This window comes from Vombatus ursinus, unplaced genomic scaffold (assembly GCF_900497805.2).
Source record: "Vombatus ursinus unplaced genomic scaffold, bare-nosed wombat genome assembly UNPS02014794.1, whole genome shotgun sequence".
Lineage (NCBI taxonomy): Eukaryota > Metazoa > Chordata > Mammalia > Diprotodontia > Vombatidae > Vombatus > Vombatus ursinus.
This window is the reverse complement of record NW_020954572.1, coordinates 29039510-29063293: the sequence shown is the minus strand read 5'-3', so window position 1 is coordinate 29063293 and position 23784 is coordinate 29039510. Positions and strand designations below refer to the sequence as shown.

The 23784-nt window shown below is 37.8% G+C and overlaps 1 protein-coding gene across 2 annotated transcripts in view; it reads right to left on the bottom strand.

Moving 5' to 3' along the window:
* Positions 1–9164: 9164 nt before the first annotated feature.
* SCG5 (secretogranin V) overlaps positions 9165–23784 on the bottom strand; it is a 74948-nt gene continuing 60328 nt past the window's right edge. For both annotated transcript variants that reach the window (XM_027870123.1, XM_027870124.1), the window contains exons 5-6: positions 14568–14621; positions 9165–9679 (exon numbers count right to left, since the gene is read on the bottom strand). In XM_027870123.1, coding sequence (XP_027725924.1) covers positions 9584–9679; positions 14568–14621 — 150 coding nt within the window. In that variant the 3' untranslated portion in view covers positions 9165–9583. The remainder of the gene's footprint in view (positions 9680–14567; positions 14622–23784) is intronic.

The following is a 23784-nucleotide window of genomic DNA, read 5'->3' as shown; positions in this document are numbered from 1 at the left end:
ATAAAATAAAAGCTCTGGAGGAATAAATTGGAAAGAGAATAAGTAGCTTAGAAGAGGTGATATATCTTACCAAAGAAATGTACTCCTTGACACTCCTAGAATAGGTCAAACAAAAACTAATGGCTTTGTGAGACAATAAAAAATATTAGAACAAAATCAAAAGTTCAGAAAAGTAGAAGAAAAGAGATCTGATATAAAAAAACTGATCTGGGCAGCTAGGTGGCACAATGGATAAAGCACTGGCTCTGGAGTCAGGAGGACCTGAGTTTAAATCTGGGCTCAGACACTTGACACTTACTAGCTGTGTGACCCTGGGCAAGTCACTTAACCCCAATTGCCTCACATACACCCAAAAAAAAATGATCTGGAAAACAAGTCAAGAAGAGAGAATTTAAGAATCATTAGACTCTCTAAAAATCATGGTTTAAAAAAAAAGCCTAGACTCTATATTTCATGAAATCATTGATGAAAACCATCCATATCTATTAGAACCAGAGGGCAGAGTATAAATGGAGAGAATCTTGGGTGGAGCCAAGACGGCAGAGTAAAGGTAGGGACTCACTTGAGCTCTCCCCCAAATCCCACCAAATATCTTTAAAAATAACTCTAAACAAATTCTAGAGTAGCAGAACCCACAAAAAGACAGAGTGAAACAAATTTTCAGCCCAAGACAACCTGGAAGGTTGATGGGAAAGGTCTATTTCACCAGGCTAAGAGAGGAGCGCAGTCCAGTGCAGGCTGCATAAGTGCAGACCTGACCCCAGCAAACCAGAAGCAGGCCTTGGGAGTGACTGAATCACAGCAGTAGCAGTAGTTGCTTCCAAAGCTCTCAGCCCACAGATGGTAAGATAAAAAAACTGGTCAGAAGGAGAATATAAGGGTCTCTTTGCTAGCATTGAGGCAGTACTCAGTTGCTTTGCCTATTCTTGAGTCTGGGTCACAGTCTTGGATGGCAGTCCTGGGGTGAGGAGGAGCACTAGCATAGCAGAGCTTGCAGCAGACCAGAGTACAGGCCAGGAAAGAAGTAAACACATCTCCTTAGATCATATCACCTTGGAAGAACTGAAAATTTACAGATCCTTAGAAGTATCTCTGAAAACAGCTGCACAAAACCCCTAAAGCTTGGGACAGTTCACCCTCCACACTGGAAGCAGAGCCCTACCTTAACAAAGAGTTAAAAGTCAAGTAACAGGCTGGGAAAATGAGCAAACAATGGAAAAAAACTCTGACTATAGAAACTTACTTTGGCGGAAAGAAGATAAAAACACACACTCAGAAGAAAACAAAGTCAAAGCTTCTACATCCAAAGCCTTTAAGAAAAATACGAATTGGTTTCAAGCCATGGAAGAGCTCAAAAAGGATTTTGAAAATCAAGTAAGAGAAGTAGTGGAAAAATTGGAAAGAGAAATAAGAGTGATGCAAAGAAATCATGAAAAACAAGTCAATAGCTTGCTAAAGGAGACCCAAAAAAACTGAAGAAAATAACACCTTAAAAAATAGACTAGACCAAATGACAAAGGAGGTCCAAAAAAACCAATGAAGAGAAGAATGTCTTAAAAAGCAGAATTGGACAAATGGAAAAGGAGGTCCAAAAGCTCACTGAAGAAAATAATTCCTTAAAAATTGGAATGGAGCAAATGGAAGCTAATAACTTTATGAGAAATCAAGAAATCATAAAACAAAACCAAAAGAATGAAACAATAGAAGAAAATGTGAAATATCCCACTGGAAAAACAACTGACCTAGAAAATACATCCAGGAGAGATAATTTAAAAATTATTGGACTACCTGCAAGCCATGATCAAAAAAAGAGCCTTATCATCTTTCAAGGAATTATCAAGGAAAACTGTCCTGATATTCTAGAACCAGAGGGTAAAATAGAAATTGAAAGCATCCACCAATCACTTCCTCAAAGAAATCCTAAAATGAAAACTCCCAGGAATATCATGGCCAAATTCCAGAGTTCACAGGTCAAGGAGAAAATATTGCAAGCAGCATGAAAGAAACAATTCAAGTATGGTGGAGCCACAATCAGAATAACACAAAATTTAGTTCTACATTAAAGGATTAGACAGCTTGGAATATGATATTCCAGAGGTAAAAGAAGCTAGGATTACAATCAAGAATTGCCTCCTCAGCAAAACTGAGTATAATGCATGAGGGGAAAAAAATGGACATTCAATGAAATAGAGGAATTTCATGCATTCTTGAGAAAAGACCAGAGTTAAGTAGAAAACTTGACTTTCAAATACAAGACTCAAGAGAAGCATTAAAAGGTAAACAGGAAAGAGAAATCATAAGGGACTTATTAAACTGTTTACATTCCTACATGGTAAAATGATATTTGTAGCTCATAGGACCTTTCTCATAATTAAGGTAGTTAGAAGGAGTATATATAATAGAAGGCAAAGGTGTGAGTTGAATATGAAAGGGTGATATCTAAAAAACAAAATTAAGGAGTGAGAGAGGAATGTACTGGGAGAAATAGAAAGGGAGATGTGGAATGGGGTAAATTATCTCACATAAAAGAGGCAAGAAAAAGCTTTTACAGTGGAGGAGAAGAGGAGGGAGCTGAGAGGGAGTGAGTGAACCTTACTCTCATGAGAACTGGCTCAAAGACGGAATAACATACTCACTCAGTTGGATACAGGAATCTATCTTACCCTACAGAAAAGTAGGGGGAAGGGAATAAGAAAAGGGGGGGGTGATAGATGGGAGGGCAGATTGGGAGAGGGGGTAGTCAGAAGCAAAACACTTTTGAGGAGGGACAGGGTGCAAGGAGAGAGAGAATTGAATAAATGGGGAGATAGGATGGAGAGAAATATAGTTAGTCTTTAAAAACATGACTATTATGGAAGTGTTTTGCATGACTACACATGTATAACCTACAATGAAGTGCTTACCTTCTAAATGGGGGAGAGGGAGGACAGGAGAGAATTTGAGACTCAAAGTTTTAAAAATGAATGTTAAAATTGTTTTTACATGTAACTGGGGAAAAATAAAATACTAAATAGTTTTTAAATGGAGAGAATCCATAGATCATCTCTTGAAAGGAAACCCTACAAGGAAAAATGCCAGGAATCTCAGTCAAAATCCAGAACTTCTACATAAAAACAAAACAAAACAAAAAAAACCCCAACCCCAACTGCATGCATTCAGGCAGAAATGCTTCAAGTATCAAAGAACTACAGTCAGGATCACATACCATCTGACAACTTACACTATAATGAGATGAGATACTGAAATAAAAATCCCCAAAGGCAAAGGAGATTGGTTTACAACCAAGAATTTTCTTATCTTCACCTGCAAAGCTTAATATAATTCTACAAGGGGAAAAATAGACACTTTGTGTAATGGAGGATGTTCAAATTTTTCTCTTTAAAAGATCAGAACCCAACAGGAACTTTGAAATACTAATGCAAGAGTCAAGAGAAGCCGGGGGGTGGAGGGGAGGGCAGAGCCAAGATGGCAGAGTAAAAGCAGTGACTTGCTTTAGCTCTCCCCCAAACCCCTCCAAATACCTGTAAAAAATTGGCTCTAAACAAATTTTAAAGCAGAAGAACCCACAAAAAGACAGAGGGAAACAAATTTCCAGCCCAAGACAACCTGGATGATTGATCAGAAAGGTCTATCGTGCCAGCCGGGGAGAGGAATGTAGTTTGGCGTGGGCACTCAGCCAAAACAGGCCTCAGAGAACCTGGAAAAGGCCTCAGGGGACTGAATCATGGGTAACTGTGGCAGTTTCCAGACTTCTCCACCCACAAATGCCTAAGACAACTTAGAAGGTCAGTAGGAAAAGTCTGTGACTTTTGAGAGAGAAGAGAAGACAGAGAGAAGCTCGGTCCCAGCCCTAGTCCCAGATTCAGCCCCAGGGCAGATGCTGCTTCCGGAGCTCTTGGCCCACAAACTGAAGGGGAATTGAGTGTCTGATTAGAGGGGGATTGCAGGGATCTCTTTGCTGGTGCTGAAGCAGGATTCTCTTGCTTTGCCTGTAATTGGATCTGGGTGACAGTTCTGGGTGATGGTCCTGGGGCAAGGAGTGCTGGAATGGTGAAGCTTGTAGTGGTGGTGGAGAGGAAATCCTCTTCTCAGTCCCAAGGCAGAAAAGAGTGCTTGTGGTCACTCATAGACCACAGCATAGGCCACGAAAGAAGTAAACACCTCACCCTTTATCATACTACCTTGGAAGAACTGAAAATTTACAGGTCCCTAGAAGTGTCTCTGAAAACAGCTGCACAAAACCCCCGAAGCTTGGGACAGTACTTTCTCCACACTGGAAGCAGACCCCTACCTTAACAAAGAGTTTAAAACTCAAGTAATTGGCTTAGATCATGAGAAAACCGTGCAAAAAAAGTCAGATCATAGAATCTTTCTTTGGTGACAAAGAACATCGAAACATACAACCAGAAGACTACAACAAAGTCAAAGCTACTACATATAAAGCCTCCAAGAAAAATATGAATCAGTCCCAGGCCATGGAAGAACTCAAAGAAAAGCCTGGAAGATAAATTTATCTGAGCATTTGGAAGGAGCTATATAATTATATAGTGCTAATATTCTAATAGGGGGAGAAGAAAGAAGTGTCCCTTCAGAACTTTGACATTATCATAGGGTATTGATAATGTGTTAACTAAGAAAAATACAAGTGGTTCTGTTTAGCAGGAGTGGCTTAGTTCTGTTTTGACAGTTCAAAGAGGAGAAAGAAAATGGGGAGTAAAAGAAATACACCAAGTGTACAAAGGAGGAAGAATATATAGACTTGCTGTTTCCCATAATTGGGGTGTGTGACGATAAGGAGTAAGAGAAAGGGGGAGTGGACATTAGATGAACCTCACTATTATCTGAAACAAAGGAGGGGGTGAGCACATTTCAGTGTAAAAATACATCAAACTCAGTTCTAATAGAGAAATAAGCTTAGACAGGGAGCGGGAAGTTAAGAAAAAGGATAATGCCAGGGTGGAAATAACCATAAGCAAAAGAAACTCCCTGTTCGTAAGACGACATTTGAAGACAGCAAGGAAATAGCATGGAGTAATTGATTAGAAAGCTGGCTGTGAAGTCAGGAAGACCTGGGTTCAAGTCCTTCCTTTGACATACACTGACTATGTAACTATAGGTAATTCACTTAACTTCTCAGTATTCTAGACACGGAGACAATAAATTGCACAGCATATGCCAATCTGCATTAGCAAAGGGAATTTACCCCCTGAGAATGAAATCACAGTTCTTATCCAAAATCCAACATGGAAGTCAAGGCATATTTAATAATACTATCCACCTCTCAACCATCACCCAGTGCATCATAATAAACAAATGTGCATACTATATGTGTGTAACTATATATGTCCATATATGTCTATATTTTGTGTGTATGTAGTTTTAGGTAATTCTGTCATCACATAAGTATATGCTGAACATCCTTATCTAGAGTACATATATGATGCGTCTTTATCCACAGTGATTATTTTAATAGGAAAATGGATTTAGAGCTAGATGGATTCTTGAGGCTTATCTAGCCCAAACTACTCATCTTACAGATAGAATAACTGAGACCCAGAGAGGGGTCACATAGGTAGGAAGTGGTAGAGCTAGGATTTGAACTCATGTTCTTTGACTCTAGACCTAGCAACATTTCCACTTCATATTTGTACAAGACCTTACAGTTGTCAGTGTTTCCACATCCATTGCCTAAATTGATTTCACATTGTTAGGGTCTAAAGGGTCCTATACCTATTAGATATCATAATTATAAATAATAAAAATTAAATATCTATTAAATTTGATTTTTGCAGTTCCACAAGCAGCTATTTGATAATATGTAAAGATTTTTATTGCCATGCTAATCTTGATTTAAAATCCCAGTAATTCAATTCCCTATACTCTGGAGAGAATTATGATTTTGTTATGACTTTGTTTTTTGTTATGACTTTTCTGGTGTGTTTTTTTTTTATTTCAACCTAGATCCTAAAAATGGCATTAGTTATGTAAGAATATATTGAGTTCTGACTTCAGGAATGATTTAGGTGGTGCAGTGGATAGAGCACCAGGCCTGGACTCAAGAGGACCCGAGTTCAAATCAGGCCTCAGACAAGACACTTAACAATCACTAGTTGTGTGACCCTGGGCAAGTCACTTAGCCCCAAATACCTCACCAAAAAGAAAAAAAAGGAATGATTTAAGAGAAAACGGGAAAAGGAGATGATCTAGAAAGAAGGTGTTAATTGAAAACAGGTTCTGTCTCTGTTAGTGCCAATGATGTGTGGTACAGTAGAGAGCACAATAGCTGGAGCTAGAATTTATTTTCTCATTACCTTAAGTAATGAGCATCTTAGCCTCCTCTAACTGGTAATATGAAGTGTTCTACAATTGCTTAGGCAACTTGGAGGCAGGATAGGGGCTTTTAATGCTTATAATCTGTTTATTATTTTAGATGACCTAACGATCATGCTCACCACTCAACTTTTCACCTTCCTACTCACTGCTGTGAATTACTAGAAACAAGAGTATCCAAGTTGAAGTCAGGGGTCCTTGTTATCTTCCTCTATCCTGCCCAACAAATTTCACAGTCATAGTATTTTTGTATGGTATAAAAATACTAAATCTCCACAACATATTATAGTTATTAGTATTCTTATTTATTCCCAAAGATTGTAAACTCTTTGACAGCACACATCCTGTTAATTTGTTAATCCTCCCTGGTGCCAAAAGATGATGATGATAATGATGATGATGATAAATGAATAAGTAAATCATAGAATTTTAGAGATGGAAAAGACCTTGGAGATCCTCTAGTGCAAGCCCCTGGTTTTACAACTATGGAAAGTAAGGCAAAGAAGTTAAGTTATTTTCCTAAGATCATACAGCTGCTAGAACCTAATAATGAAGCAGCTAATTTTTTTTCACTATGCCAAATTTTTGTTGAATTGAAATACATTGCAAATAAAGCCTTTGAACTCAATAGCTATGACCCAGGCATGTTTCTGAGGGGAAAAATTGTTATAGCATGTTTTATTTAATCCTTTCTAACAAAAATTCTAAATGGAAGTAACAACTAAGATAAATCTGAAATTTAACCAGAATGGTTTAAAAGGGAAGAATATGGAAGAGGGAGACCCTTATATCCCTTTGGGACCTGAAAGCCAAAAAGAAGGTACTTTAAAAAAAAAACATTTTGGGAATGCTTTGCCTGAAAGCAACCTGTTCACATGTGAATCACTGACCTTTCGTGAATTCTATAGGAGTACCCTCCCCGGCTTCAACTGCAGCTAGATTAGATGGTCCCTTCGTCAAATCAGCAAGCATTTGTTAAGCACTTATAAATGCCATTCTTACATCATGGCACCAGGAATTGAACAAAATACTCAAGATATAATCTGATGAGGGCTCTGCAGAGGACTACCTTCCCCCTCCCCCCATTTTGGAAAATGTTTCTGTCAATATATCCTAAGATTACATTAGCCTTTGGGGCTGCCTTTTCAGCCTGCTAACTCACACTAACTTCCTAGTGTACTTAAAAACAAATCACTAGATTTCACTCATGTGAGTTATTATCCAACCAAGGCTTTCCTGTCCTCTTTAGAGTATCACATGATCATAGAATTTAATGCTGAAAAGAACCTTAAAAGTAATTTAGTCTAATCTCTCATAGGAGGAAACAGACTCAGATAGCTTGTTCTTTGCCCAAGTTCATAAAAATACTAGTTGGTAAAACCGGAATTTGAACTCAGGTGTTCTAAACACTAATATTTTTAGTACAAGTATAGGATTTTTATTGATCTCTCTTCAATTTTAATATATTAGATTTGTACTTTTTATTGAGACCTTTTTGTACCCTATTCGTATCCAAATGAAACTTTTTGTATTCTGTCATCCCAAATGTTAGCTGAATCCAATAAGCATGCTACATATGCCTTCATCCAAGTTTTGTAAAAATGGTGATCTGCATAGGACCAAGCATGAAGTCCTACAGCAGTCTACTAGAAATTTCCCTCCAGGTTAACATTGACCCATTAATTTCCATTCTCTTTTCAGTTTGATCATTCACCCAGTTCCAAATCTACCTAAGTATAAAACCCACATCACCATCTAGTTCATAAAGATATCATGAGAAATTACATCAAATGCCTTAACGTCAAATATAGTGTGCCTATGCCATTAGTCTACTAGTATAGTAATCATGTCAAAAGAGGAATATGGTGAATATGGCATCACCTGCTCTTGAAGAACCAATATTGGTTCTTAGTGATCAACTCTCTCTTTTCTATGTTCTCATAAACATTCCTTTAATAGTGCATGCGATAATTTTCCTGGAAATCAAACCCAAGAATTTCATTATTGAGAATATTATCTGTCTTTTGAATATATGTCCCCTGAAGAATTTTACATCATTGATGCTATGTATTCTTTTTTTCTGAACTTTTGTATTCAGCTCTCATAACATATAGGGTAACTTATATTGCATTCAAGTTTCTCTTATTTTACCTACCATGAACTCTAAGTTGAAGAATTTTACTTTATCAGCCTTCCTATTGGTCAAAATTGATCAGAAGGCCAACTCTCATTATGTAGATGAAAAATCAGGGAACAACTTTAGCTTCAATGAAATACATACAAAAGTACTGCTATAGGCCCACCAGGTTACTTCCATCTCTAATGTCAAATGTAAAACTCAAGTAATTGGCTTAGATCATGAGAAAACTGTGCAAAAAAAGTCAGATCATAGAATCTTTCTTTGGTGACAAAGAAAATTGAAACATACAACCAGAAGACGACAACAAAGTCAAAGCTACTACATATAAAGCCTCCAAGAAAAATATGAATCAGTCCCAGGCCATGGAAGAACTCAAAGAAAAGCCTGGAAGATAAATTTATCTGAGCATTTGAGACCTTTTTGCAAATCATTTATGCAAATCATTTTGTAAACTTCTAATGTCTAAACTGAAAGCAAGTTGCACATCTTTTCAGCTATCTGGGCAAGCAGAAACCTTTGCAGCTTGCCATATGAAGTCGATGAACAGCAGGATATAGACCAAGTGAGCCTACTTACCAAGTGCACTTTTAAAGATCCTTATAAACATGGTAGTCTGTAGGCCTACTTATAAAGATAGAGCCAAGTGGAAAGCATCAGCTACTCCTCATGAGTAAAATAATATTTATTGGGGTATAACAATGCCCAAGGGCTTGGTGAACTAAACAATCAAAATCAAACTCTGCCTTTTACAGTAATAGGTATCAAACTAGAGCCCCAAATACCATTTAAACTACAACCAAACTGAGTAAATTTTATGGTCTTGCTTTTTATGACTGTAGACATATACACTAGCTATCAAAATCACTTTAATTTTGAAGCTCACTCCAGGCCTGAAACAAAATAACCCAAAAGCTCCTATTACCGTAATTTAACAGAAAGCAGAGCTATCTTTTCTTCAGCTATGACAACACAATGTCATAAATACAGCTGCTTTTCATCCATAATAACATAAACAATAAACATGCTGCCATTCACTAGGGTTTTAATAGTCAATACACGTAAGCAATATTGTGATCTAATGGGCTGCATCTGTTTTCTTCAATCTTTTTCACTTTACTCTTCATTCTTGTCCTCGTCAGAAAAATGAGGCACAGACTTCTTTGCCACCACATTGTCCAGTCTCTGCCCTTGCAGATAGGGGTTCACATTCTGAAAAATACATAGTTTAGTGATATAAAAAAGGATCAATTATGCATAACACAGGAAGACATATGGAAGAAATGTATTATGATATGTCTACTACGTGAGCAAAAAACCCTATAGATATAAGCTGGACCACTATGACGGGCTTTATTGAAGGGACATATTGATTGAATTATTATTCCAGGGTGCTAACTAGAACTTATGTTTCTAACTTAAAACTGTGGGGTAACTAACAATCAACCTTCCCCCTCCCCACAATCTGACTTATTTTATCAGTGCAATATGAATGCTTGGGTGAATAAGCTTTCCAATAGCCTAGCTATTGATCCCTATACACAGGAAAATTCTCATGCTATATTCCTGTGGGCGGTTTTACTTATTTATTTTTGGTTTATCAAATACTTTATTAAAAAATATCTCTGAAGAACATTTATAAGCACACTAGAATTGAAATTAAAATTCAAAAACTACTGAAGAGACTTTTTCATTGTCGTAAGTGATCTTTTTTTCCATTCAAGTACTAAATAGTGGTGGAGATGCATAGTAGGAGTTGCGAGTACTTACATATATCAAGTTGGTCAAATTCAAAAGCTATACACTTTGGGAAGAGCCTGTATGACCATTGCTGGCCTCTATATTTTGTAACACTCTTCCATCTGGTGGTATGCTGAATGAGTCAAAGTTTCAAAGTTTTTCCATTGCTGCTCCAACTCACATCTATTTTGCAGTATTTGGAGCTGCAGCAAGTAATTGGAGCCTTGCAATATAGTCTTTAGCAGGAAGTAAAATTGTTGCAAAAGCTTTTGAAGATATTTGTTTACTGAAGAGTCTTTCCAATGACCCAACAAAAAATAAGAAAAGGGCTTTGGGATTTTATGATTCCAGAAAGATCAGCAATTCAGTTACACATGAAATTCACAAAGACAGACTCACCAAGGCAACATTTTGCAGGGGCTTTGTGTCCAGATGGGGCTCCATGTTGGTCAAAAAGTCACATTTCCTTTCTAAAGGCTTCATCTGGAGGTGCTATGCTCACTTACAGCACTTAACTAAGCATGCTCCCCTAAATATTAGATTGGGGATCAGTTTTTGCAGCTGACAGCTAAATGACTCAATCATGGGAAGGTTTTCAAGCTCTCTTGCTAGCATTGCATCCTTTCTTGTTGGGGCTCTACTTCAAAGCAAGTCAAGAATGGGCTCAGAAGTGAGACAGACCAACCCAGTTGAAATTTGTGGAAATTCCTGCATGAAGGGTGATATGTTATTTTTTTAAGTCATTTTCTGGGAAATCAGCTTCCTAGGTAAATTTAAATGCTTTTTAGACTAAATAAAGGGGAGCTCTCCAATATTAATTGAATATGTGTAAAGACCGAACAGCGAGTAAGACATTTAAAGGTTGACTGAAAAGTGTTTTACAAGTGAAAAATTTGAATGTTTGGTTGGCTCTGGATGATCACATAAAGTCTCATCTAAACCATATGCAGCACTTTGGACTTAGATGGAAGGTTAAGGAGATTACCACTGGCAACAGGTTTTTATGTGACATTTTAATGTTTCCCCATCTACCCAGACCCAGGAAGTGCCATATTGAGGGGTAAGGGAGGGAAAGGTGGTGAAGGCTGGGAATAGGAAAAATAACAGGAAGGGAGAGAAAAGGAAAAGGGAATTTATTTGAATGTTTTTTAAAGCACCCAAAAAGTTCTACTCCAATTCAATGCCTCCATTTGTGAGAATATTTCAGTTCCCTATTAAAACTAGCTTTTATGATCCAGCAAACAGACTAGCAGACACATGCTGGGAAAGCAGGATCACATTATGAGAGACAGTACACCATAATGGGGAGTAGCACATACTGGACTGAAAATGGGGAAGAGTGGGGTTCCAATCAGATACTCACCAGCTACGTGACCACAAGCAAGTTACTTAACCTCTCACTTTCCTCATCTGTATAATGGGGATAATAATAACACCTCCTTCACAAGTCTGCTATGAGGCTCATAGGAGATAATGTGGGTAAAACACTTGGTCAACCTAGAAGTGCTCTATAAATGTCAACTTTTTGATTATTTTTATTATGTGTAAGCACTGCCACTCGCTCAGATATGCCTCTGTACTAGTTGCTCAGTTTCCCTGGGATTCAACTTCTTCACCTGTAAAATGAGAATAATACCTTGTGTCCCTCACAGGGTTGGCATAAAAGAAGAGTTACAAAATAAAATAATAATACTAAAAGTAACTAGCATTTATATAGCACCTTAAGGTTGCAAAGTGCTGTCTATGACATCTCATTTCATTCTCACAAGAACCCTATGAGGTAGGAACTATTTGTTATCCCTATTTTACAAGTGAGGAAACTGAGGTGAGGCACCAAGCATTTATTAAGCACCTACTATGTACCAAGCACTTTGACTGACACTGATTAAGTGACTTTTCCAGGGTCCCATAGCTGCTAAGTGCATGAGGCAGGATTTAAACCTGCCTCACCCTCACTCTTTGGAAACCATAATTTGTCACCATAATTCTTTGGAAACACAGAATCACTGAAATCCAAAGACATAATTTAAAATTTTTGGAATAGGCAGGCATTTGATGGATAACCAAACCTTAATATTCTGTTCTACCTCTTAACAACAACAATCAGTGAAGAATTCTCTGTTTTTTATCTAGCATCTTTCTTCTGAAGAAATGAAGGTACTTTTATGTCATACTGTCACTCAGCCAAGAGGTAAGGAGGGACAAGAATTTTATCCCAATTCACAACTAGAAGGATTGAGACGCGGTGAAGTTTGATTCGTCCTTGATCATACAGTGCATATAGTTAATGGAGCCAGACCTAGCACTCAAGTCTTCACTTGCTTTTCTTTTTCTTCCTTTCCTCTGGAACAAAAATAAGAATTGGATCTCTGCTCTTGATTTTTTGTCTGGAAACCCACAACCTATGCTAAGCTTCTTTGGGAGAAGTCTTGCTTTTAAACTAGTCCAGAACTTCTTCTTTCTGAATCATGGACTTAATGAGATGGTTAAGGTCTTCAATCAAACTGTGAAGGCCATCTGAGTACTGATTATAGGGAAGGCAACTTCTGTTACCCAAGAGAACTGAGACCCAATACTTCTGGCTTGAGGACATGATCTTTGTATGCTCCAGGAGAACAGACAGTACTTGATACCACTGGGTCACATTAACCTTCATGGACATAAATTCTAGGCCTTTTCCATGTGAAGGAAGTTGAGGCTAAAATATAAACCCTGGACAAAGTTCCAAAATTTTGATATCTGAGTTTCATAAGGATAAGATCTAAGTAGTCACCCACTGACATCCCCTAAGGAAGGACCAAAAGGTGGTGGGATAGGGAGTGGAGAAAAACTGAGGCTCTTTGCTGAAGTTCCTGCAGATGTCATTTATATACCATGGAGAGTAGAGGAAATGGAAATCATGGGTACCTTCTTGGTAAATCTCCATATAATGGCCATTTACTAGCATAATTATAAGGATGTAGGGAACTCTGCATGTTCCTCCATGATTACTACTCCCTAGGCCCTTTTCTACCTGCAACTAGAAGATTGCAAATGAAAGTCTTATTCATTCTCAAATGGCAAAGACTCCTAAACAGGGTAATTAACTCTGCCAAATAAGGTATTTTTCCATCCTTTTGATACCTTGCGAGTCTCTCTTATAAATCCTAAAGCAAAAAGGGGGTATCTGTTCCTTCTCAGGCTGAGGCAGAAGCTTGGAGCTCTGTGACATGGGAGCTATGGGGATAAATGATGTTGCTGGACAGCCTATACAACTCTAAGGCAAGAAGAATCAGTAGTAAGGAAATAGATTGGATAACACTATTCAGAACAATTTGCAACTATTATTATCTAGTTCCCCGACCTCTGATAGAGCCCAACTATATGTTTTGTATTTCTGTATTAACAGTCTCTGTGCGATAAGCTTGTGATGGTATCATTGGTTTGCTTTTTTAAAATTCAACACAAAATAGGTGTTGACTTGATAACAGTCGTATTTTCATCTAATGGGAAGGGGTAATAGATAGACTGTAAAACTCCTTTAAGGGTAAAGTGGCATAGCGAAACTCCACCTGTTCAACTTGTAAGCTTCAGTGCTTAAAAAAATTCATTAAAAACCCAAGTCCCTTCAGTTCTCTTCAAGGAAATGTTGTAAGAGTCAAACAAGAATATAAAAAGTTGAGTCCACATTGGATGACTAGGGTGGGGAAATGATGGTGAAATCTTCAAGCAGAGATAAATGTGACAAGTGGCAAATGAACATAGCTCAGTAAGAAAATTTTACCATAATCTGGTCAGGAAAAGACAAGAGTATGTCTAGGCAAATTGAATGAGGAAATTGTTGAATATAGCTTCTCTAACATAATGCTCATATAAATTACTATTTGAACCATGGAATTTAGCCCTTGACTTTATTTCATCACTTTGTGAGTGTTTCACAAGTGTAAACTGTCTCCTCAACCAGGCTGCACGCAAGTTTATCACATGGAGACTTCATACAGAAAAACAAATAGTAGGGCCCCATCAAAGGTTTGTGGGCAGAGCTCATTTTAGTGGACTCTCTGAGATCTCCCACAGTACCCAGCACAAAGTTAGGAACAGAGTAAGCACTTAAGGAGTTTCCAATGAATTGAAACTATAGCAGCTATGAGGCCTGTGGTTCTTAACACTGTGGTCCAAAGTTGTGGTAGCCAGAGAACCTGGTATGTACTTTCAGAGCAAGGTCCCTCTTCATGCTGGACCACTCCCCTAATTTTTCATAAATGCATATGATGAGACTCTCAGGCTGCTTCAGAACAACCTGAGGTCTCACCATTTGTCAATAACCCTCTTCAGATAACAATCACATAGAAAAATAGTCAAGCAGTTGATTGTACGTTACCCTCCTTCTCCGTCTCTGTCCACCCTTCATCTTTTCGTAAAGAAGCTTCTTGTTCTAAAGAGGGGGAAGGGAGGAGAGAAAAAAAAACATGCAGAAGTATGGATCAAATTTGGTGAATGTCTATTTTAAAAGCAATACTCTGCGTTTCCTGTGAACATTTGCATACACATATTTTGGAACAGAACCAGATGAAAAGAATGTCGTGTCAGAAAAATAAACCACAAGAGAAAAGTTAGTGGTTTTTCAGCTTTTAATAAAGTCCTTTGGAGTGCCCAGGGGCCCAGCAGTGTCATCAACAATCATATAAATAGGAAAATACAAGCACTAGAAACCAGTCTAGCACAGATCTAGTGCCTCCCCATGAAATGGCTATGGCCATTGGAGGGGGGGGGAATGGTGTCTAACTCCCTTTTAACAAACTGCATAAACTAATTGCTCCAGGGATGTAGTGTTTGATTATTTGTAACACTCCTCCAAGTAAATAAATTCAACATCATGGCTTCTGCAACCAATTCATCTGTAGTTTTAAGTTAGTGCCCCCAGTAAAGACGCTAAGAAAACCATTTGGTCCATAAGATTTTTAATAGAGTGAACCTTTTAAAAACTGCCAAAAAAAACTTCTTGGCAGAAAGGAAAGTTATGTTGAGAAAAAAAAGGCTCTGTTACCACAGTTTGTATAAGTGTTTCCACATATTGCTATATTTCAAACACATAGTGGAGTCAAATAAGCTCAAGAATATAGGACACATGCTCAACAGATTTTTCCTTCAATTATGATTATAAAAGACAGAAAACTTAACCTGTGAGTGGGATGGGAGAAGGAGAATGGTGGTGTTTGCTTTGGTTGTTGTGTGGTTTAGCTTGGTTTTTTAATGAAGGGAAAATAAAGTATAAATGAGGTGATTCATCTTGCTCTAAATAAGCTTCCTTAACTTTGATAAAGGAAGTGAAGCATAAAGTTTTGGTGAAGTACAAATTTACTCTGTGCTTATATCCTTTTGAGTTGTTTGAGTACCGCAATTTTTTTTTTTAGAAAATAATAGATGTGGAGACAAAAATGACAAGTGCCAAGAATGAGCTTTGTACTTTTCATGTTCATTAAAATCTCCCTGATTCACAATACGTATCTCTTGCCCAACCTCAACTATGCATGGAGGCTGTGCCAGGGAAGGAAAGGCAAAGAACCCCTCCATCTGCCAAACAGGGACTTTCTTGGCTGCAGTCACACTTGTCGGCTTTCTTGGGGAACAGTTCAATTTAATATTTGAAGAGAGGAAAGGCAGACATGGAGATTGTTCCCTCTAGGAATAAGCCTATTGCACTCTGGGGCTCTTTAATTTTGCTGCTTGAAGTTGCCTTTTGTATGGATGTGATGCTATTCCCAAAGCCCAGAGTGGCACAAGTATTAACACCATCAGGTAGGAAATCACCTCTACATAAGCATTTTTGTGCCTCATTACTCAGAGCAGTGTGGGATTTGTTCAATCTGTGCCACAATATCAAATTCATTGATCAGGAGTGTGTGGGGAGCCAACACAATAGCTGATACTGCAAAATGGGGTACCAATCAATCAGCTGAATAAATGGAATGGGATGGAAGAAACAGAATGGAATAGAACAGGAAAGAATTGATTAGAACAGAAAGGGATGGGACAGAGTGGAATAGGACTGAACTGAACTCTAGTATCATAGGATATGATAAAGCAAAACATTTTTTGGTTTTCCTCTTCAGCAGCACCTCCTGGAGCCACCTTGTTCCATGAGATTGCTATTATCAAAAATAACCCTGACACTTGTGACTTTGGGCATGTCACTTAACCTCAGTTTCCTTATTATGATCCTACCATTCTGATCTTCTATAACGCAATCTCTCTGTTTGCCCTTTCCCCAAGTATCACTCTCACATTCATCCCAGGTCACCAGGACATGCTCAGGCCCTGCTTCCATTCTAAGATTCAAGGGGAACTAAGGTGGACCGAGGCAATCCTTACTTTGACTGTTCTATAGGCAATGGAACTGTCAGAGATAGACTGAGCAGAAAGACAAAACAAAATGAAGACTAATAAACAATCCACCTCTCTAGGAGCCAAAATCCCTGAGGTTAAGTCAGGCTGCTTTCAATGCAGGTGGCAAGTTCCAGACTCTGAACAGAGGCTTCCTATTCTTCACTAAAGAGCTTAGACATCTAGTGTGCTTCAGCAAAGGTGAACATGTACACATGACAGAGAATCTACTTTAGGGAATATTCCACTAGAGCAGGAGTTCTAACCAAGTTCTTAAACTGTTTGTGTCATGGAGCCCTTTGTCAGTCTGGTGAAAGCTTCTCAGAACAATGTCTTAAATGCCTGAGATACATACAGTTAAAAAAGAAAGTGATTATATTGAAATACAGTTATCCAAAATACTTTTAAAACAAATTCAGGGATTCTCAGATTAAGAACCCCTGTACAAGAGGGAATTTCCATCAGCTTGGCAATTATGGGATGCTGGAACAGTAAAAGGCAGTGAGTTTATTTCCACTGAGACAAAATGCCACAGGGCATCATGGTGTCTTGAGGTCACTCTCTTAGCTGCTGCCTTGTAATGTATTTTTCAATTAGTGAGCCTTCCACTTCTGGAAGATTTTCCTTGGGAACACCTTCCTTTGACAGTTTAGCATACTGCTGTCAAAAGGTATTTAATTAATTTCTAAACTGAAGTATTAAATCCACTTCAACATCATGACAAATGACCATCCAGTCTTGGCTTGATCAACCATGGTCAACTGAGAGATAAGTGATTCAATACCAATCGGTACCACCTTGCAAAATATCTACTTTCCCAGGATTAATGGTCTGCTAGGTTTATCAAATGGGACTGTACACAGTGAGGAGAAACCAAGTGCAAACAGGGTCATGGCAAGGGTATATCCATTACCATTAGTTAGGTGCAATGGCATATGAGCCTTGGTTTGGGAGCAACCAATTCTTGATAATTTTAAATACTGATTGTATAGGGGTTGAGAGACTAGGTTTGGGGGGAAGTCAGGAACTCAGCCATGACATGAACTCAGAAATACCTAAGCATAGCTCTAGGTGAGAGACAAATAGCCATTTGAAAGAAGCAAGTTAAACCAAAGCCAGTGTAGTGACTTAATTGCTAACTTATGTTTGCAGCATTGAACAAAGGATATTGTCCCCATACAGCCCATCTACTGTGCTCACCCTGCCCAGTTTGCTTTGTTTTACTGAAAATGCTCTGGAGTCATCCAAGGTGCTGATCAAAAATACTGATGCACGTTTAGAAAGGGAAAATATTTGTTTTCCTAGGTCAAAAACTTTTTCCTGAGTGAGTAACATATTAAAATTCAAGGATAAAGAGGGAAAGGAGAGTGAAATTTACAAGAATCAGCAATTGAGTTCAAGTGTAAGTTGATTAGCATCAGAGTATACTACTGGCTGTTTATTTCTTGCAAAGCAACTCTTCCCTCCCCTTGTTTGTAGGCATAATTGCCTCCCAAGAGATATTACTGAAGCATAAGTAATGAGAAGACATAGGAATTCATCCAGTTTTTAAAGTTCCCTGGATGCCTACTATGTATCGAACACTGGAAAATAACAAAGGAGAATAAATAGTCTGTACGTTTAATCTAATGGAAGAGACAAGACAGATACTCATGTTTAGCTTAGAGATGCAGTGGATAGAGTAGTGGACTTAAAAGCAAGGAAGACCTGGGTTCAAATCCTAACTTTATCACCTACTGATGGGGCATTGACTATTGGCAAATCACTTAATTTCTCTGAGATTTGGTTTCCTGATTTGTTTTAATACCTGCCATATTTTCAGAAAGTTGTTATGCAGCTCAAATGACACAATATATGCAAAGTGTTTTGCAAACCCCAAATAACTATATAAATAATAAACTAATAATAAGAAACAAAATAATAAGTTATTATAGAAATAATCACTATATATATATATATATCAGACCTATGATTTCAATTGGTATAAAGGAGTATCAGTGTGGAAATTCCTTCCACTAATTCAACTCATCTCTAACACACCTGTCTTAGAGAGTTGCCTTAACCACTGATTGATTCATTGAAATATTAATTGTCTACGTATACATGTAAGATATGTGAATATATATATATGTATATATGTATATATGTATATACAGAGAGAGAGAGATGGAATATATTCTCTGATACATACCATCGGTGTGACCATAGGCAAGTCAATTAACGTGTGTGTGTGTGTCTGTGTGTGTATGTAGTGTGAATGTATTGTATACATATAAATATATATATATGAATATATACGTATATGTAGCATATACTTATATCATTGTCCTTAATAGGACTGCACAAGAAACAAGAAACTATGCTTTTTTGAGAACTCTAAATCTGTGAAAACACTACCTGAGGTGGTGGTACCTTACTAAAAAAAAAAATCATACACACTTAACACTTAGTACCAGTTAGTAATAAGGCAATAAACTAAGGAAAGTTAAGTTTAAACAAATGATCATAGTTGATAACAGACTTCTAAACATGACCTAAATTAATGGATTTACTAATAGTCCTTCCTTTTTATGAGTCCAAGTTCTAGCCTTTGACCCTGATACATACATATAAAACAAGTGACAGAAACACAGATATACTACACATATGTGTTAATTATTCAAGGATGTGAACTACGGACTTGGTTGTTATTAGAATGACTGAAGCGAAGAAAGGCTTTCTGAAAGAGATGAGCCAATATGGGAAGAAGATGTCTTCCATCTCTCCTACTTGCCTACACCCACTAAACTTACTCTCTGCCTTTATTGGAGTCTTTATTTACTTGGTACTTCCTACTCCACCTAGATCATTAGTTCTCTTCTAACTGTTCAGATTCCCTCCTAACTTCCCAAAGTCAACTACTTTAATACTGTCCTCTCCAGCACTCTGGACTTCTTTCTCCAAAATTGATATGCTATTGCCTACCCTTTTCCATCCCCAGCCTCTGTTTTTTCTACTCTTACCCCTGGACCACAGAGCACTGCTGGAAGAAAATGCAAAACCATACAAAACTGAGACTATTAAAGAGTAAAGGAATGACTTCCAGCTTTGATCCAACCCTCAGTTCTGCTATGTAATCTTTTTTATCCCTCTCTTGCTATCTCCCTAATATACTCCACGGTGCCAAGTGAAGACCTATATTTTTTTTTCTCAAGCTACCAATTCTTCCCATCTCATTCTAAGAGTACAATCTCAATCTATGAATTTACAGAAGTGGCTAATATCATCTGACCTCATATGTTGTCATCTTCACATCAACAACTATTTTGTCAACCTACCATGCAGTTCAGAGAAAGGAAATCTCCGTTTCTCATTCTAAGGCTAACTCATCCAACTAATTCAGGACTCAACCTTTTCTGCCACCACAGAGAGTTTATAGATAACCTTCCCCACCCCATTTTTAATCCATCCTTTTTCACAAATTCATTTCTACCTCAATTATGCATGGATCTTCCCTAACCTAAAAACAAAAACCTCCACTTCATCCTTGTGTCCCTTCTAGTTACAATCCAAATTTGACTCCTTCCTTTTAAGTCCTGGAATGTATTGTCTGCCTCTGATTTCTCTCCACCCATTACTTCCTCATCCCTCTAACAACTTATGCTTTCACCATCTTACTGAAACTATGTTCTCAGAAGTTACCATTGACTTCCTTCTAAATAAACACCACTCTTCTAATCTCACAGTCAAAAGCCTTGATGTCATCTGGCTCCTCCCTGTCCTCTATCTTCTTTATTCAATTTCCTTTTCTAATTTTCAAGTCTTGTTAATTCCTTCATCAATATACCTTTCCTTTCCTTTCCTTACCTGCTATTTCCATTGCTATCACCTTAGACCTTGATCATCTTATACCAATATTGCTTTAGAGGCTTTTCTAAAGCTATCCTGGAGGAAAAGGAAGGATTAAAGAAGGCCTAGGACCGCCACCACGATGACTGACTGGGGAGATGATCATTTAACCTCTGAGTTTCAATATCCTTATCTGCAAAATAGGGATAGCAGCACCTGCCTCACAGGGACATTAATCGTAGTAAAGAATAATAAAATTATTTTTAAAATTACAAAAAAATTCTTGTATCAATTGACACACCAAGAAAGACATAATCACTGTCTTCAAGAACTTGAAGGACTATCATACAAAACAGGAAATAAACTTTTTTTTGCTTGAACTTAGGTGGCACAGTATGGAATTGTCAAGAGAGAGATTTTGACTGCATGTAAAAGAATATTTCCTAATAATCAGAGCTATCCACAAGTAGAATAAATGTCCTTGGAAGATGGTATGTTCTTGCTCAACAGAAAAGTGAAGCTTTGAAATTTGCTTATTGGGAGTGCTATAGGTAGATCCTCAGTCATAAGACTAAGTGACTTGTGAGGTCTCTTTCAACTCTGAGATTCTGTGATTTGTCTATGACTTTAAAATTGCCTCCGAACTGACATTAGCTGCCAGATTAATCTTAAAAAAAGAGCACTTGTATCATATAAGTGTCTTCTTCAAGAATCCAAAATGTTTTTTTTTCTTCTTTCTTTCACATCAAGTCTAAATTCCTAGAATACTGGATTTGGAGTCAGAACTCCTGGGTTCAAATTCTACCTCTGCCATTTATTAAGAATGTAACCTTGGGCAAGTTGCTTTATGTCTCTGAGTGGCAGTATCCTCATCTGTAAAACTGTGGGATTCAGACTAGATAACTTTAAGGTATACTGCAGCTTTAAATTGATATTCTTATGATCCTTTCTAAAGATCTTCCATAATTCAGTTCCAATCCACTGATCCCAAATACAAACCCTCTATTCCAATTGAGCTAATTAGCATTATTATACTCTTTCCCCTCTGAATTCTCTCCTCCTACTTTTCTCCCAATCCTACCTATATTCAAGACACAGCTCACATCCAAGCTAAAGAGGCATTGTGGCATGGTAGAAAGGGCCCTGGACTTGGGAGTCACAAGACATTGGACCATAAGATCCATGGATTTAGACTCAGAAGAGAATTTAAGAGGTCATTCAGTCCAACCCCCTCATTTTACAGATGAGGAAACTGAAGTTCAGAGTTAAATGATTCACTTAAGGTCACACAGGCAGTAAAAAGCAGTTAGGTTTTGAACACAGGTCCTTATGGAATGCTGAGTGAAGGGAACAGCAGGACAATTAAAGAGGGAAAGAAGGAAAAATGCACTTATTAAACACCTAATATGTGCCAGGCACTGTGCTAGGTGCTTTACGAATATCTCATTTGATTCTCACAACAATCCTGGGAGGTACGTGCTGTTATTAAACTCATTTTACAGCTGAAGAAACTGAAGCACACAGAGGTTTGGTGGCTTGCCCAGAGTTATAGTGCTAATTTTAGTGCAAGGTCATATTTGAATTCAGGTCTTCCATACTCCAGACCTAGCACTTTATCCATTGCACCATCTTAGCTGCTAAGTTGGCACAGAGTATGAAAAGATAAGTACTATGAAATAATTCAGGAAAGTTAGGCTGGCTAAAGATTTTAAAGGACTTTAAATGCTAGGTTGAAGAGTTTGTATTTTATCCTACAGTCAATATAGTGTCATCAAGGATTTTGGAGTGGAATTGGGGGTGGGGGGAAGGTATACCTGTGCCTTCAGAAAATTGTTTTGCCAGCTGTGTGAAGAATAAATTGAAGAGAGGTGAGAATGAAATCAGCGAGACCAGTTGCCCATTTAGGAGGCTAATATAATAGCCCAGCTAAGAGATGCTAAGGTAGTGTCTGTTTGAGTAAAGAGAAGAAGGAGGATATGAGAGATGATATAGAGGCAATACTGATAAGATTGGTGACTGTAGGTTCTAGGACTTCAGGGTAGTTTTCCTTTATGATTTCCTGAAGGATATTGTCCAGGTTCTTTTTTTATCATGATTTTCAGGTAGGCCTATAATTTTTAAATTGTCTCTCCTGGATTGATTTTCCAGGTCAATTGCCCAGAATTATAGTGCTCATAAATGTGCAAGGTCACATTTGAATTCAGGTCTTCCATACTCCAGACCAAGCACTTTATCCACTGCAACATTCTACACTGAAGAAAACAAATCCCTTAAAAATACAATTGGCCAACTGGAAAAAAAGTACACTGAAGAAAACAAATCCCTTAAAAATACAATTGACCAATTGGAGAAGAAAGTACAAATCTAACAGAAGAAAACAATATGTTAAAAATTATAACTGAACAAATGGAAACTAACAACTCTATGAGAGAGCAAGAATCAGGCAAAAAGAAACAAAAAAAAAAAAAAAAGAAAACTGCCCTGAAGTCCTAGAACCAGAAGGCAAAATAACTATAGAAAGAATCCACCGCGCCCCGCCTGAAAGAGATCCCAAATTGAAAACGCCAAGGAATATAATAGCTAAATTCCAAAATTACCAGATTAAAGAGAAATTACTGCAAGCAGCCAGAAAGAAACACTTTAAATATCATGGAACCACAGTCAGGATTACTCAGGACCTTGAAGCCTCTACATTAAAAGACCGTAGGGCGTGGAACATGATATTCCATAAGGCAAAGAAGCTTGGAATGCAGCCAGGGATTAACTACCCAGCGAAAATGAGCATGATTTTTCAGGGAAGGAGATGGATATTCAATGAAATAGGGGACTTCCAAACCTTCCTGATAAAAAGACCAGAGCTCAACAAAAAATTTGATCTTCAAGTACAAGATTCAAGAGAAACATAAAAAGGTAAATGGGACAGAAAGATACAATACATTGTTAATAAGGGCAAAATGTTTGTATCCCTACAAGGGAAGATGACACTTGCAACTCTTGAGAACGGTATTATTATTATAACATGTTAAAGGAGTATACATAAAGGGGGTGGATATAAGTTGACTTTGATGTAATGATAAAAAAAAATTTGATCAAGTAGATTAAATGGATCCAAGTAAGTGGATTAGTCTGAGTTAAGAAAATGTACTTAGAAAGGAGGAAGCAGGCAAGGGTAAATTACATTACAGGAAAAGACACAAAAACCTATTAGAGCAGAGGTAAAGAAGGGAGGGGGATGAGCATTGTTTGAACCTTACTCTCATCAGATTTGGCTCAAGAAGGGAATTAACATAATCGTTAGGTATCTAACTTGCACTATAGGCAGTATGAGGGAAAAGGGGAAAGAAAAGGGAGGGGGGATAGAAGGCAGGGAAGAAGCAGTAAGGGTA